The sequence below is a fragment of the Leishmania major genome, chromosome 8, assembly GCF_000002725.2.
Source record: "Leishmania major strain Friedlin complete genome, chromosome 8".
Classification (NCBI taxonomy): Eukaryota; Euglenozoa; class Kinetoplastea; order Trypanosomatida; family Trypanosomatidae; genus Leishmania; species Leishmania major.
Genome location: NC_007249.2, coordinates 137,760 through 154,212, shown reverse-complemented (window position 1 = coordinate 154,212; position 16,453 = coordinate 137,760). Strand labels below are relative to the sequence as shown.

General features: G+C 64.4%; 3 protein-coding genes across 3 annotated transcripts; all 3 read right to left on the bottom strand.

Moving 5' to 3' along the window:
- Nucleotides 1-818: 818 nt before the first annotated feature.
- On the bottom strand, nucleotides 819-6,323 carry LMJF_08_0390 (conserved hypothetical protein; the record flags this gene model as incomplete). Its single annotated transcript, XM_001681016.1, has 1 exon — nucleotides 819-6,323. One exon carries the CDS (start codon nucleotides 6,321-6,323, stop codon nucleotides 819-821), a length of 5,505 nt encoding a protein of 1,834 aa, XP_001681068.1.
- A 1,755-nt stretch (nucleotides 6,324-8,078) lies between these two features.
- LMJF_08_0380 (conserved hypothetical protein) lies at nucleotides 8,079-13,745 on the bottom strand (the record flags this gene model as incomplete). The annotated part of the gene is made up of 1 exon (XM_001681015.1): nucleotides 8,079-13,745. One exon carries the CDS (start codon nucleotides 13,743-13,745, stop codon nucleotides 8,079-8,081), a length of 5,667 nt encoding a protein of 1,888 aa, XP_001681067.1.
- Nucleotides 13,746-14,887: 1,142 nt separating this feature from the next.
- LMJF_08_0370 (conserved hypothetical protein) lies at nucleotides 14,888-15,550 on the bottom strand (the record flags this gene model as incomplete). Its single annotated transcript, XM_001681014.1, has 1 exon — nucleotides 14,888-15,550. One exon carries the CDS (start codon nucleotides 15,548-15,550, stop codon nucleotides 14,888-14,890), a length of 663 nt encoding a protein of 220 aa, XP_001681066.1.
- Nucleotides 15,551-16,453: the final 903 nt, after the last annotated feature.

Sequence of the window (16,453 nt, the reverse complement as noted above, 5' to 3'; positions counted from 1 at the left end):
TGTTTGGCACATCAGAGGTGCTTCTCCTCATCAGCGGAACGAGGAGCGCGGGGCGTCGCGAACGTGGATGGATGACTGCAACAGCATTGAGCGGGGCCGGGAAGGGGAAGAGAAAGAGGAGGAGGCTTGATCAAGCGACCGCGCCACCCCTTCCTCCTCTCTCCTTGTGGAGCTCAGCTGCAGTGGAGCAGCCGACAAGCAACGAAAAAGAAAAGAAAATGTGAATGACAGGCGGCGCGGTCACGGAGGCGTCGCCCGTCGCGTCAATCAAGGAGGGCTACCGGCGAATAGGTCCGCGCGTGCTTGTGAAGGGTGGTGGCAGTGGAGAGGTGGAAGCGCTGCGGGCCAGCATGGAGCGGCGACGAGGACGAGAAAGAGGGAGGGTGCAGCTGCGAGAATTGCCGTGGCTGGCGGAATGCACGCATCCGCCAGCAGAGCGGGCGCGGAGGTGTGCGTGGGAGTCTTGGAAGGGGGAGACGAACGTGGCGCACTCGACTTGCCCGCAGAACAAATCGGGGGCGGCTTGGTGCCCTCCCTCCCCCCTCGACGTACACCTGTGTCCAAAGTCCGCGTCGCACGTGCAGCAGTGGCGACACACACACACACACACACACACACACACAAGCGCAAGGCGACGCCCTGTTCGCAAGATGGCAGGAGAGCAAGAACACTAAGGCCAAGGAACGGGGTTCGTGAATCCTACCGCAGATCTGGAAGCACGCGGCGACGGACATGGCTGGCACTGCTACCGCGCTGACCGGGCACGGAAGTAGAGCGGACCGCTGACGTGGCGGGTCACACCTGCAGCTGCTGAAGGTTCACCAGTGGAGGTAAACTCCTTCCTCGATAATGCAGGCGCCTCTGTGCGCATGTCGGCCGACGCAGAGGCACTCACGCCGTTCGATGGAGAGTGCGGTGGCGGCGACTGCGGACGGTGGCTCCACCGCATACGCCGCAGACCTCCGTAGCTGCTGACGCGTCGATCCGCGGCGTCCCTCCCCCGGCGTCTCTGCGGATCGCAGCGGTGGCGGCGGCAAGAGAGGTGGCGGCGTTGCGGCGCAAACATCCAACTCTGGTGCTGGCACATCCGCCGGAAATGATGAAGATGGCGATGCAGTCGCGGTAGCGTGGCTCACGACACCGAATCCTTCGTTGTCAAAAGTCTTTTGCCTCGCTTGGGTCGTTTTGGCGGTGGTGCCCAGCCGTCGCTCCTCACAGTTCTCGGCGTTGTGGCTGCGGGGCTTCTCACGCTGGCGAACCACGCTTGGCACGTACAACTCCAGCGCGTTCGCCGAAGTTAGCAGCGGTTGCGGTGCAGGCGGCCGTTCCGCAGGCGTTGTCGTCTTCAGTGTGGCCATGCTCGCCGCTGTCGGCGGAAGGCCCGTTGCGCACGATGGACCGTGCGGCTGCCGCTGCTCGTTCGACAGGGACGCATCGGTATCGCTGGTTGACCGAACCCCCCCTGCAGCACCACCAGCAGCAGGAGCACCACCAGCAGAGCGGGTATCGTCCGGCGATCCGCTCTCGGCGAGATCCTGCGGCGTGGGCAAGTTGCTACGAGGGCGGTAATGCAGCGTCCGCAACGGGGGTGTCTCACCATGCGCGCTACTCCACTTTGGAGCGTCCATGCATGCACCAGTATTGCCTCCATGACGATGCCCGGCGCGAGCGTGGCTGTCGCGCTCAAGGCCGTTTCGGAGCAGCTCGTAGTAGTAGACGTTCTCGGAGTTCCGCTGGTAGTCCACCTCCGCCGCGGAAGCTGCGGCGCGCCAGACCTGAGGATGGCTGCCGTGCGCGCTATCCTGCTCGCACAGTGCCCTCCTCTCCATTACACTGTCCGCGAGTGTATCCAGGTGTGACGGCGGTGCCGCAGGGCGGCGCGCGGCGTCCGACATCGTTGTGTTATCTACTTGTATCGACAGCGCAGACGTGGTCAATGCCGGCTCAGCACCACCTCCATCTGCAAAAGGAGGAAGAGGGCACGCCTCCTCGCCAGCGGGCGGCGCACTTCCCACAGAGGTGTTGGCCAGCTCCATGTTCAACGAGTACACCTCACGCTTGTACTGCTCTCGATCGCTGAGCCACTGAAGTCGCGCCTGTTGCAACGCCGCCAGACGCGCCTCCACCGCGCGGCGCAGCTCGCGCTCCCGCAGGAGTGATGCGCGCACTTCGACCAGCCTTTCTTGCATGGCGGTGCGCTCCGCTCGCTCCGCCTGCTGCAGTTGCAGCTGCGATGTCAGACACCGCACCTCCGCGGAGGCGGCGGCGTGCTCGTTAGTCCGTTGCTTCAGCGCGGACACCAGCGTTTCGTTGTGTTGCATCAGCCGCTGCACCAGCATGTGCGACTCCGCCACTTGACGGGCCTGCGTGGCGGCCCGCTGCAGGTGTGACTGAAGGAGCGCGGCGAGTCGGTCTGGAAGGAGAGGGCGCAGATCTGGCACCGGAAGCATCGGCTGTGGTTTCGCGAGCGACAGACGATTCCGATCTCGGTGGCTCAACAACGTCGCACTCAAGGCTTCGCGCACTTGGGCGAGCTGCAGGAGCTCCACCGTAGCGCGCGCACTCGCTGAGCTGGCTGCCAACACCCCAGCACACAGGTGCTGCGTCGTGGGAGCGTGCATGTCAATCTGCGCAGCGCTGAGGAGCTGCACGAGCTGCTGCTGCTGCTGGTGGTGGTGGTCCGCGCCGATGTGCGTCTCCTCATCCTCGCACGCGCGACTGCTGAAGTCGAAGCGGACCTTGGGCAATCCAGCATGCCCTCCGGCCTCTACCTCTGCCGCTTCAGTGTGCGCGACGGCTGCAAGTTCGAGCGGTGCTGGGAGACGGACAACCGGGAGCACGCAGGAGTCTGGGCGTGCCGTGTAGCGCCGTAGACGGTTATCGTGGGGTGAGGCCGCCGCGCTGTTGAGCGCCGGAGTCGCAGCACCCCACGCAAAGGCGGAGGACAGCGCCAGTAAGAGCGGCTGCAGTGACGCCGGCTCCACCGCTGCTGCCGAGGGCGAGAGGAGAGCACCATCGCTGCGGCGCGTACCGGCGTTACTCCTCAGGCGCTGGCGCGCTGCCAGGAGCTGCGAAAGCCGCACCACCGCTCGCACAACATGGCCGGCTATACGGAAGAGCGCAGCAGAAGTCTCTGAGTGCGGTGCAGCCCCCGCGGGAGAAGCGGATACTCCACTTGCAGCCCCCGTTGACCAGGGAAGCTCCCTCTCACCGGCCCGTGCCGTCGCTTGCTCACTTCTTTCTGGGCAGCAGTTCTCTAGTACGCGCTCGACCATCCTCGCCGACTGTGCATCGGTCCACGCGAGCGTGCGCAGAACTCGATAGTGTTCCTGCAGCTGTTGGTGGTCCGCCAAGAGTCGCACAATGAACGCCACGGATGTTGTGATCAGCGCGTGCAGGTCCGTCTGCGTCCGCTCCGTGACCGACAGTCGTGCTTCTAGATCCTCAATGTGCACACAAAGGTCAGCCTGACGGCGCTCCAGGCGATCGCGCGCCGCCGTGACGTCGTTCAATACATGCTGCAGCGCTTCCTGCGAAGCGTGCTGTGCGTTGTGATCCACATCTGCCTCCACGAGCGCCTGCTCGGCGTGGTTCAGCTGCTCCTCGGTGACGCGTAGACGGCGACGGAGCGCGTCGCGCTCGCCTTCCCACTCTGCCGCCTTCTGGAGCGCTTGCGCGCTGTCGAGCATGTGCCGTCGTTTCGCGTCCTCCAGTTCGTTCTGTGCCTGCTCGAGCTGCTGCGCGCGGCGCTGCTCCACGGCACGAGAGAGGCGCAGCTGTCGTTGACAGCGTGTCGCCGTCTCTCGCTTCTCCGCTGCCAGGGCGGTGCTCTTCGCCGTCACATCCGCGAGTTGCCGTTGCAACGCCTTCCGCGCCCCTACAAGAGTATGCTGGCGATCGCGCCACGCTGTGAGCAACTTCAACAGGCCCCACACCACCACCGCCATATCACGGCGCACTTCACTGTGTGCCGCATCACTTCCATCATCCGTGGATTTCACGACGACCAGCGTGGCCGCCGATGACAGGGGCAGGCTCGCAGTCCGTGTGGAGCGCCGCCGCGAGAGCGATTCGCCTTCACCGTCGGCAACGGTTTCAGGGCGATCCACCACCTTGTCCCCCTCGCAGGCCACCTTGGGCAGCACGAATGCGTCTTGAAGCAGGTCCTTCCAATCCGCGTCTGCGATCGCGTCGCCATCGGAAACCCACACAGGCGCAGCGTCGGCCGTTGTTGGCAGCATGGCAGCGTGGCCTTCGATGTCTTCGACACCGTCGAGCGACGCGGCAGAGGCGGGTGAGCTCCGCGACCGCTGCTTCATCGCGCGAGCGTCCCTCCTCCTCGTGACTCGGCGGCCTGCACTGTCGGCATCCTCACCCAGAGAGCTCAACCGTGTCAACGATGCAGGCAGGGGCTGAGCGTACTCTCGCAGCGCACGCCGCAGAATACCGATGATCTGCTTCAGCTGCACCTTTGCCGCTTGCCACGCCGCATCGTGTACGTCCTGGCGAGCCGCTAGATCGTTGTGGCGTCGCTGCCACGCCGAAAGCTCGCGTTGCGACTCGTGCAACTGGGCCTCGGTGGCCTCAAGGGACGCGATACGCACCTCGTTCTGCGCCTCCGCCACGCGCAACGCCTCCTCGAGCGTTGAAAGACGGCGCTGCTGCTCCTGCTGCGAGCGCAGGGTGGAGGCGAGAGTGTCGAGCGCGACCAGGGTGGCATTGAGCGACGCCTCACTGGAGTCTGCGAAAACTTCGCCAAGGCGGCTGAGATTCGATGTATCAGCAGCAGCAGCAGCAGCAGGAGCATCCTCGAGAGTCCTCCGAACGTCGTGCAAGCCCGCCACATGGAGGACAGCACCAACGGCGGTGCGCACGGCAGCCCACCGCTCCATCTCCCGACGCTGCTGCTCTCTGTGCCGCCCAAAGAAGACGGAGCTCTCCCGACGAAGCGTCGCGTACTCGTCTTGAATCTCCTGCAGCAGTTTCTCCTGCGCTCGCGGATCATGCTCGGTGCCGTGCGCCACGGCATCGCGCCGACCCATCTGGTGACCGGCATTGCCTCTGCCGTCAGCCGCCTCGGCTGTGACCGCCACTGCTGTTTCTTGCCTCGCCACCTCGGACACGCGTTCCGTGTTCATCGCGGCCGCCTCCGCATCCGTCAGTGCCTCCCGCAGCTGCTCGCTCTGCTCCAGCAGCTCGACGACGCGCTCCTCGGCAAGTCGTCGTTGCTTCGACTCTTGCTGAATGCGGGCGTCGGCAATGGACAGCTCAGACAGCATGGTCTGCTCCCGCAGCTGCTGCTGCGCCAGCACGTCACGATGCACGCGCGTGTATGGCGAGGCATCGTCCTCTTGCGGCATCGCTTGGGCGGTGGGAAGCGCCACCGCGTCAGTGCTGGTGGCCGCATCCACGCGAGGAACCGCTGCGGCGCGCTCTGCCTCGGCCTCATAGGCAGGCGTCGGCGTCGCAACCAGCGAAGCAGCTGCGACGGCTTCGTGCTTACGCTCGAGCTCGGCGCGACGCGCCATCAGCTGCATATGCTGCATGGATACCGCGACCCCCGTCACATCACACTCGACTAGTTTTTCCTCGAGACGGTGCCGCTCGTGGCGCCACTCATCTGCCTGCAGGTGGTGCTCGGCGCGCATTCGCTGAATTTCACTTTCGAATGCGCTTCGCACCTCTCGCAGCTCACGCCGGTGCATCGCCTCCTGCTGTGCTGCCGCTGTCTGCGCCCCCTTGATCTGCCGCTGCAGCTCCAGTTTTGTGCGCCGCAGCACCCCGACCGCCTCCTCGAGTCGCAGCACCTGCTGAGACAGCGCCTTGACCGCACGCTCGTGTGCTGTGCGCTCCTCGGCACGCTTCGCGTCCGCTTCCGCGAGCTGTACTTCCAGTGCACGGCTCGCAGCCGCTACTGCGTCAGCCCGCTGGGCCTCTCGCACGGCCTTCTGCCGGTACCGGCGCAGCTCACCCACCTGCTGCTGTGTCTCGTGCAGCAGCGCCTCCGCGTGCGCCGCAAACGCCTGCTGCCACAGCGTACCACCCACCCCTGTGTTCACGGCAACACCTGTAGGCGTGGCAGCAGGTCCCCAGGCAGCAGTGGCCGCAGCAGGTGCGAGTGCTTGGAGTGGAGCGGATTGAGCTCGTTGCACCGCAGCCGCCGGAGGCACTTCGCTCTCCTGCGGTGGCGTGCGCGAGGCGGCTGTCGCCGCGCTTCGTGAGACAAAAATGGAGGACACGAGCCCGATAGAGTCGACGCCTGCGGTGGGGTCCGTGTCAACGCGGATACAGGGCTGCACTTCAGCGCCGTCGCACTCCTCCATGCGATGTGCGTGCAGAGCAGCGATACGGCGATGCGCCGGCGTCTGATCGTGCGGCGACGCCGTCGCGTCTTGATGGTGCGGCGCAGGAGGGGAAGAGGAGGGGGCGGGACAGGAAGGGCTTTGGTGCGGGGCTGCCGTGGCCGCTGGCAGGAGCAATGCATCTGGTGCCCCCGCGCTTGGCTCCAGCGGGGTGCAGCTGCGGTCGGACTGCGGATCGCCAACCTCAAGCGGTCGCCCTTGCCACCGAGAGCCGCTGCTCTCGGCACGACTCATCCACAGCAGCGCTTCAAGAATGGTGGTCGCGTCCCAGCGGCCAACGTCGGCAGTGGTAGCACTGCCCATCCCCGCAGGTGACAAGGATGATGCTGCAGCTGCCGCTAGTGGAGTAGACAACGAAGGATACAGTGCTGCATCCGCTGTGGCCGCATCATCGCCGGACAGCGATGTCGACGTCTCGCGTGCACCATCCTCCGCCGAGGAGGAGAAGGTGGAGGCGTTCATGGTGGCGGCGCTGGGACGGAGAGGCGAGGCGCTCTGCTCGCCGACGCGGCTCCGAAAAAAACGGAAAAGACCGAATCTACGCAGAACAAGCGAGGCCGCAGAGAGAGAGAGAGGGAGGGAGGGGAGAGGGAGAAGGTGGCACCTGATCTAGAGCTCGCGCACACTGCCAGGCACACATACACGCGCACAGGGAGAGGGGGGGGGAAGAAAAGGTGCCGGCGATGGAGGGGGGGGGAGGGGGGCTAAGAGATAGGCGGCGGTAAGGATGCGACTTCACCGCCTCTACGTGTTCCTGTGTGCGGGACGACGTACACATATGTGTGCCCTCGAGTTCTCTTGTCGTGTGCGCGCCGTGTGTGTGTGTGTGTGTGTGTGTGTGTGTTCCCCGAAACTTCGACGCCACAACACACGCAAGAGCAGCGAAAGCCGAGCGAACAAACACTTCAGACTGGCGACATGCACCTAAGCGTACGCAGAGAAGGTCGCGCCATGTTGCGAGGAAGCGGGAGGAGAAGGAGGAGGAGGGGGGGGGGCAGAAAGTGCAGTGCAGGTGCGCACGCACAAGCGAACATGTATACACATACATACCCCAAGATGGGTACCGAAACAGCGATACAGGTGGGCACAGCCGCATGAGCGTCACATGGAAGGAAATGTGCGGTAGCCGCTTAGCCACGGCATGCAGCGGTGGCGGCAGCGCTCCTCCCGCGACACAGGATGGCGTGCGTCGGTGGATGGTGATGGTGGTGTTCGTGGAGGGGGGCGGAGAACACGATGAGGTATGGCGAAATATGTGCAGCTCAGCGGCGCTCAACGCGCAAGCGCCCCCCCCCCCCCCCCCGCACACGCACACACACACGCTTGTCCTGCCGCCCCAACGCATCGACGTTTCTGTGCACCCAATACGAGAGAGGAAGACAGCCGTTGCACCGGTGCCCGGACGAGTCGATGACGCAGTAGAGAAGGGGTGGGCTGTGAGTGGATGTGCGCCCGTATGCGTCCGTGCATGCCTGCTACTTTCTCTCTCTCTCTCTCTCGGTCGAGAGAGGGGAGGCAGGAGGGGGATGGAGGTGCGCTCAGGAAAGGTGGCACCTACATGCCTTCCAGCGGAAGCGCTCAAAGGCAGTGGCGCGATCAAGTACGGTGCACTCCCATGCAAAACAAGCGGGCTTACAGAAGACATGATATACTATACATGATGCGCAGCGAGCCGTCGAGCTCTGCAGAGAGGCAGAACCAGACATACCCGCGCGCCTAGAAGTTGAACTCCTTCGTCCTCTCCGTCACCGCACGGGCTGCTGTCGCGTCGCCCACCTCGCCGCAGATCAGCCGCTCCAGCGCGAGACGACTCTGCGCGCGATAGCGCCGCATCATGGCCTCTGACTCCGTGTAGGTCATCGCGCTGGAAAGCTGCAGGTGCTGAACCACGTAGTGTTGTCGAACCACCTGGTCTCGCTTGCCAATCGTGTCCAGGTCTGCTAGAAGCTGGACGTGTCTACGCAGCGCTTCCTTTTTCAGCGGAGCCAGCCGGCGTGACGGCGGCTTTGGCTCCGCGGGCGGAGCAGGCATGACGGAGAGGCTGTCGCCTGGCCAATTTCTCGTGCCCCTCGTGTCGCTGGTGGCGCCGTTGCTGCTCGCGCCCGCGCCACCAGGGCACGTCAACAACGTCGTTACGATGGCCGTGTTGTGAGCTGTAAGACTCCGGTTCGTTAGCGTGCGGCGGTGCATGTTGGCCAAGGCGGGCGGCGCCAGGGCGCCACTCGGCATCATACTCCAAAAAGTCGATGAGATGGGCGTGGCTGCCGTGGTCAGCGTCGTCACGTCCGGCGAGTCAAGGCAACTGTTGCTGCTCCCCGCGACGCTGAGGTGCACCCGGTGCTGTTGCGCACCCCATCGGATGCGTTCGCCGCCCTTGCCGTGCTCAGACATACAAGACGGGCGCGACGATGCCGGGATTAAGGAGGGGAAGCACACCTCAGAGAAGGAAGACGTGCATCCCTCGTAGGTCTCCCCGGTGCTGCGACGTTGAGGGTGCACGACGGCCGGCGCGTTGGCGGATACCACTGTGGCTGTCGTTGTGGACGCCTCCAGCGCTGCCGCGTCCTCCGGAGTGTTGGGCGGCGTGAGAGGCAGCATTGCAGAGCACATGAACAGAGAGTCCGCCGCGCCACCGACACTACCGGCAGGCTCCTCCAGCTCCGCGGCGCCCGCAGCCGAAGGCGCGGCCCCGTTCGGCGTCGCCGCCGTCTTCGCCGCGTTGACCGCCGATGTGAGACTGGGAAGCGTTAACACGGGCAGCTCTTGGCTGCCCTCCTGCAAGCGCATCTGTCGATTGCGACGGTGGCGCAACTTCTGCCGCTCTGCCATCCTGCGCAGACGCACCTGCTGGGGCGGCACTATCTTGCTGTAGACACGCATCTGGTGCGCCGCTTGCTGGGCTTGCTTGCTGATCGGCGGCAGCGCCGCGACGGCCAAGAGCGCCCGCCATGGCTCGAGCTGTAGGCGACACAGATCCTGCGGCGGTACCACTTCTCCATCCGCGCCGATCGGCACGGAAGACCACAGCACAAGCTGCGCGCTCTGCTGCTGCAGTGTGGCAGGCGACGTTGCGGCCCCTACGCCAGTCACCGCCGCTGCCGTCGCCATCGCCGTCCGCGTCGTCCACCAGAACGGGGCACGCAGGAGCATGGTCAGCCAGTAATCACGGATGGGCGCAGGGCTGACGCAGAGAGGATTCGAAGACAGCAGAGAGCCGGCAGACAACTCGCGCCGGTGGGCTCGTACTTCGGAGGAGGAGCACTCACTGCTCCTCTTCTCCGATGCAGCCGCCCAAACGGCAGCAGCAGCATTGCCACTCACGCTCGCACCAGCGCCGTGAGGCGCACGCGCCGAAGTCGCCTTCCACGTTGCTCTCGCGACGCTGCCCTTGTGGCTGCCACGACTAAGCTCCGCAGCCAGTGTCACCAGGCTCTTGCCCACCGTCACGGCCGCGCTCGTGCGATATTGCGCACGGGCTTCTTCCTCTCGATGACTGTGGCGCGAAGACGCTGTTGCAAGAGCCGGCGTGCGCCGCTGCCGCGGCACCTGCGTGCCGCAGCCACTTTGAATGGAGGCGCCCTGCTTCATCGCGCCTCGACTGCTGCTGCTGCGCGCGTCGACGGCGGCGCACTGTGACAACGGCTCCGCTGCCGTTGTCGGAGATCCGGAAGTCGTTCTCCGAGAAAAGCCGGCGTTGCTGTGCTTCTGATGCCGTGATGCCTTGCTCCCAGTCTGCCGGCGTGCCGCCGAGCGGTGAGAGCCGGCCTCCGTGTCCACCATCTCGATAAGGTTCGGGTATGCGTTGAACGGCAACGGTGCTGGGGCTGCACTACACGCGGAGCTGCCCCGACTGTTGGCGGGGGTCCGACTAGAGCAGCTAACACCACGCGGCCCGAACGGTGAGTTGTAGCTGCCATACCGATCGCCTGTCATGTGGCGCCGTTGGAGGAGCGCCATGCTCCGCTCGAGCTCTGCCACGTGCAACACAGCGGAGCGGCCGTATCGGTCGAGTTGGTAGACTACCCGGGCCTCGCTGTTGGCCTCGACGTCGCCAACGTCGAAGGTGCCGTCCTCCGCGGCCATGACGAGCGAGGCGGACCGCACAGCCTCAGCGATGGCGGTGTGCGACGACTTTCCTTGCACACCTGAAACGACAGCGGCGTGTACAAGGCCCGCCGTCTGCTGCTCGCACGTCGGCAGCAGGCCCAGTGCCGAAATCTCCAGCTCCGTGGCGGCCCTGCGCTTCAGCTGCGCATCCGTGTAGTCGCCCTTGGCGGGCATGGGCCAGTGCCGCACCTGCACATGCGCCAGGTAAACACCGTGACAGCATACGAAAAGCCAGCGCACCACATCCGCGCGGAACTCCTCGTCAAACATGCCAGCGCACACGTCGTTCGCGAAGCAGAACACACAGTTGTAGTAGGTCGCGTGCGCAACAAGCAGCAGCAGGCTCTCGAGGATACCGTCCATTGCGGCAGGCGCAACGGCCGTGCTGGTAATCATGGCGGTGTTGCTCCTCCTCTTCCACGCCCGCAGATCGCCCCCCGACGTCGGCGCGCCGCTTCGGCTTGCGCGGAGGGCACCCCAGCCCTCGCCGCCGGCGATGGATGTTTCACTGGCTACAGCAGACGAACGCCATGTCACCGACGGTCGGAGGCCTTGGGAGACGCCGGCGGCGAAGGACGCCTTTGTGGAAGCCACCGTCGACGCCTCGGCGCTCACCGCCCCCTGCTGCAGCTGCGTTGCCACGGTGCCAAACTGCAGAGCGAGCTGCTTCTGCAGAAGCTCCTCGTACAGGCATAGCTGCACGTACTCGCTGTGGTGTAGCCACAGATCCTGATACATCTTGCAGAGCATGGCCAGGGCATCTTCAGAGGGGAGCATCCGTTGCGCCTCTTGCCGCCGTGGACTGTGCGGCTGCTCCTGCTGCTGCGTGCAATTCGATTCTTGGTAGCCGTCGGCACTGCCGGCATCGACGGCGCCCGTGTTGACCAGTTTCGACCATGTCGGGCTCAGCAGCAGCGGGAAGTAGGCGGCGTGTTCGTGCAGCCGAAGTCGCAGCGGCACCTTTGATGGAGCCGCGGCAACGCTCGCCGCACCGGGGGCATCGCTTGTGTTGTGCGTCGTAGACGCCGGCGCCGACGTTGGGGTCGCGTTTGCCAGCCGACCGCTCGTGCTCGCTTCCCTGCCTGACGTCCTCGTCAGAGTCGCAAGACCGTCAGCCGTCGGCGGCTCCCCTGCGCACCGTGATGCGCTGGCAGCCCTTGCGGCACTCGATGCCGCGGCAGCACTCGTCGCGGTATTCGTCGCGCTCTGCACCTCTACCGAGTAGCGTAGGCAGGTCAGGAGCTCCACCAGGAGCTGCTCCAGCACATCCAACGGCGGCAAGGCCTCGTCCAGGGAGACGTGCGGGAAGGCGTCCGAGAAGGCGATCGAAAGGAGACGGTGGCCATGGACGAGGGACTGTTCCCGGCGTGCCTTGCGGCACCGCAGGAGGACAAACCACATGAACGACACAGTGAACCGACACGCCGTCGAGTCACGCGCGTCGATGAGGCCTCGGACGGCGTAAAGTTTGCTGAGCCTGTGCTGCAGCGCTGGTGTCTCGCGTGGCAGCAGACGGTCCTGCAGCAGCTCTGGCACAGTGAAACCCGACGGGGTCGTGACCTGCGCGTATGGCAGCAGCACGTCGGGCGTCTGCTGCTGCTGCTGCTGCTGCGGTGGTGGTGGTGGTGCGCGAGTTGGCGAAATGGCAGGCGCGTCCTCGACTCCCCTTGTGGGACTGACCGCCTCTCGGTGCTCCAAGAACGACGCTCTGGGTTCATCGGTGCTCCGCGCGGCCCGCGACGCAGCGGCGGCGGCGGCGGCGTCCTCGTGGTCAGGGCGATCCGCAAACGCGTACAGCTCGGACAGCGGGCGGAAAGGGAAGCGGAGGGAGAAGAGGGACGGCGAGGCAGAGACGTCGCGGGCGTAGCGGCTCGCAAAAGCCTGCGCACCAGCATGCTGCTCGGCCGCGAGCTCCGCGCGAACGCCACGCTGCACCGCCGCGACTGCGGTCTTTGGGTCGTCCGCCGCCTTGCTGAGGGTGGCCTCGCCTACGTTGCTCGCGTTGCGAGAGGGCTGCACACCGACTGTGGACCCCACTGCGGTGAGCACGCTCTTCTCGTTGACATCGCAACAGCTACACGGGGCGGCTGTGGTGATCGGAGGCGGGTAAGCCGGTATCAAGTCACGGAAGCCTCCTATGTGCCCACGGCCGCCCTCATCACCTTCAGCCTCGGCGGGCTCACTGGACCGATCTGTTTTGCCTGTGCCCTCGCTGAAGTGGCTCGGCAGCCTTGGCGGCGTTTGTCGTGAAGGGGATGGAAGGGTGATGTTCACCGCGACCTGCTGTTGCTGCGGCTCAACGGTCACGAAGGACTGCGACGGCAACTTCGTCGCCTGCCGGCTAGACTCCGCCTCCACCGGGCACGCTGCACTACGCTCCGCAGCGTGAGAGGGAGGACTGGCGGACGAGGCGGTGCCGGCCGCCTGCAGCGTGACGATGGGCTCCACCAAGGCCGGCAGCTGCTGCTGGTGCACCTGCGCCACGGCGTTAAAGGATTCGAGTAGCCACCGTCCGCTCGCCGAAGGGGGCGGAGGCGGGGCTGCCTTCTCCCTCGTGGCTGCGTCCAGCGGCAAGGTGCGAAGGTGGCTTCTCTTGTCATCGGGGCACATGCGACGATGGCTCGCCGCACTGGGCGCATGCGTCCGTTTGGATGGCGGCTTCGCTGCACCACCCGCCACTACTGTCTCGACGTGACCGTCGGCGTACAAGAGCCGTGTTTTTCCGCCGTGCGAGTGGCGCAGCAGCACGGTTGCGGCTGGCATCCCTGTCCGGACCACTGGCGCTGCTCCCGTGGGTGACAGCGAGGGGCGTAGCGCCGTTGGAACGGAGAGGGTGCCGTGCAGCAACTCAGAGATGTCCACTTCCTTCAATATGTAGTCGTCCCCAGGCGTGCTGGCCTCGTCGCTGCTGCCATGTGCTACCGTGTGCGAGAGCGACGACGGATCGGCCGCGACAGAGGCATCGTAACTCAGTGGCGGAGAACCGCTGCAGCTCATGGGATCGGTTCCATAGCGTAGACGGCCACCAACACTTAAGCCGCTCCCATTTCGCAAGTTGGCGTTGCGCGACAGCGGTGACGACAGAAAGGGCAGCGGTCGTCCCAGAACGCACTGGATCATATTGGAGTGCGACGACGGTAGGGAAGAGGACGGGTATGTCACCGTGAAGGGGTCCTGCGTGCCGACCTCATCCCCATCGTCGTTGGCAGCCTTGCCGAGGGCTGGAAACCCGGTGTGGCTGGCAGCGGGAGAGACGGAGGAGTCTGTAAAGGCCATGCAGATGACTGTGCGAGACCCGCCGTGGCGGGTCGAAGAGGATCAGGATTTGCCGGCAGAGTGAAAGAGGAACACGGGAGAGGCAGAGCGACGGAGACACGCTCAGCGCTCCGGCTGACACACACACACACACGCGCGCACACACACACAGAGAGAGAGAGAGAGAGAGAGAGATAGCCACAGAGAGAGAGAGACGACGCGGACGGAGAGAGGGAGGGACACGAGGTACGACGCGCACACGGGGAGGGGGCGAGGCAGGAGAGTCAGGCACGAGAGTAGGTGCCAAACAGCGATGTGCGCTGCACGCCCCTTCAAGTAGAGGGCTTCGACAGAGAACATGCACATGGTTGCATATCCGGTCGGCATGTCTGTGCACGTGGGCCGGTGGGCATTGAACATGCCTGTCAAAACTCTCTTGCGTAGGCGCGACTCCCTCTCACGCGCGGCGAGGAAGAGAAGGGGTGGTGGTGGTGGTGGTTATGGTGTTTGGGGAGCAGAGGAAGGGTTATATCGGAGAGCCACCCGGTTTTGCTCAGGGCACTTGGTGTGTATGTCGTGCTCGTCTTGATGCGCGCCGTAAGGCAAGAGAGAGAGAGAACAGCGAAGCAAGCGGTCAGGCAGCGCGCAACTACATGATGAGGACAGGTTGCATGACGTGCGTGAGCGAGATCATGAAAATAAGCGGTGGAGGACAAGAAGCCGTGCACGCAAGATACTGGCGCACGCAGGGAGGCCAGACGAAGCGGGGGAAGGGAAGGGAAGAGGGACAACACATACGCGGACACCGGTGAGCGAGAAAAGGAGGGGCGCAACACCGCAACGGGCCACACGCACATGCCAAACCCATGCGCATGCAGCTCGAAAGCGAGCCGACACACACGGACCACCACCAGCAGACGCGGCTAAGAAAGGGGGCAAGCGAGAGGGCGAGATACATGCGACAAGCAAGGGGCCTCCTAACCATACTGCCAGCGGAGGCGAACACATGCACAGCCACCCGTCCACTACGTGTCTGTGTGTGTCTGTGTGGGCCTGCGTCGTCACTGGCGCGCTTCCTGGATCCTGCTTTCGCAGCGGCTCTGCAAGCACGCTGGTGCGTGGCGTCAACGCGCGCACTCACGCCATGAAACAAAACATGAGCGCTAGAAACGGCTTGTCATGTGGCGCCACTCAGACTCGTCGGCGTACTGCATCGGAATCGACCACGTCGTCTTCGCACCGTCGCGCTTCACCAGGGGCTTCCAGTTCCAGAAGCGGTCGTAGCGGCTGAACTTCTCGCGCATCTCGGGCCGCATCCACTGATCGAGGTAGATGTCATCCTCCTCGAGCACCGGCACTGTAGGGTGGTTCAGCACAACGTTCTTGAAGTGCGACCAGCCCGGCTCTGTGCCCATGGCGCGGTAGCAGCCCCAGAGGGTGTACCAGCTGTAAAAGAACATGATGAACCACGCCATCCAGAACGTCGGCTTCGAGGACATGTTCAACCGCATGCCGTACTTGCTGGCCATCTCGTCCATCGTGCTCTCCCACGATTCCTCCGTCATGCGGATGCTCTCCTCACGGGTGTACGGGAACTTGGGATCAAAAATCTCTTTCGGGTACTCGAACCACTCAATGTGCGGGTTGAAGTCCATGGGCAGAATGGGCTCGTTGTTGCTGATCGACGGTGGCGGCGCGGCTCCACCGCTTCGTGGACGGATGTCCTTGAACTCGCTTGCAATGCAGCGAGCACTGCACCGGGGGCTCGTGCTCGCCGTTGTTGCCGCCGTCAAGATGGCTGTGCCACAGCTACGACGCAGCATCATTCGCGAGCTTGGCGGACAACAACACACACACAAACAAAAACCACGAAAACGAACACGTTTGGGCCTCACCGACGGACCACCCGGCAAGGCCGTTGAGGTGGCGCGACGTCCGCTACGGATGGCAAAAGGTGTGCCGTGCGGGCGCTACAAACCCGGAGTGGGGGTGAGGTGGGGTGGGGTGGGGGAGTGAAGACGGCTACAACGAAGGTGGTCCTACTACTAGAGATGGATGCTACGGGTTGTTTCCTGCTGCTAGTGCGCGTAGTGATCGGGCGCGGGAAGAGACGCGGTAAGGCGGATAACACGAGACTAAAGACTAAGAGCAACGGTAGCGACGTACACAGCGGGCAGCCCACCCATCCACACCCACCCACACACAGATAGATTGTGGCTGGGGTAACGCGGCGGGAGAGGCTTGCTGAGCCTTGTGCTGGGCTGGAGAGGGAGGGCAAGAAGAGCAAGAGGTCGGTGCGAGAATGTAAGTGGATGTGGTTCACATTCTGTGACACACTCGGGTGAGGAACGGAGGGGATGGGCCTCGCACAGCCGTGAGATGGCCATCCGCAGCAGAGTAGGGATGGTGATGGCGGCAGCGTTACCACAAGTGAGTGCCGCCCTCCTCCCTCAGCACCCTCCTCGCACCCAGCCCTCACGCATACTGGAGGAATACGCATTAGGCGTGACGCGCGCCACCGTCGCTCTGTAAAACGAGGGAGCGCCGACGCGCGCGCGCTCAACGACGGTGCGCACACAGGTGCGGTCCGTTACGATGCGCAACGCCGTCATGTCTTGCATAGCGATCTTTCTTCCTTGCCCTACCCCTCCCTCCCTCCCTCCGCATGCCCGTTGTGAGATGTATGCGGTGATGTCTGTGCGTGCGTGTGCCCTTCGTTCTAAGCACGC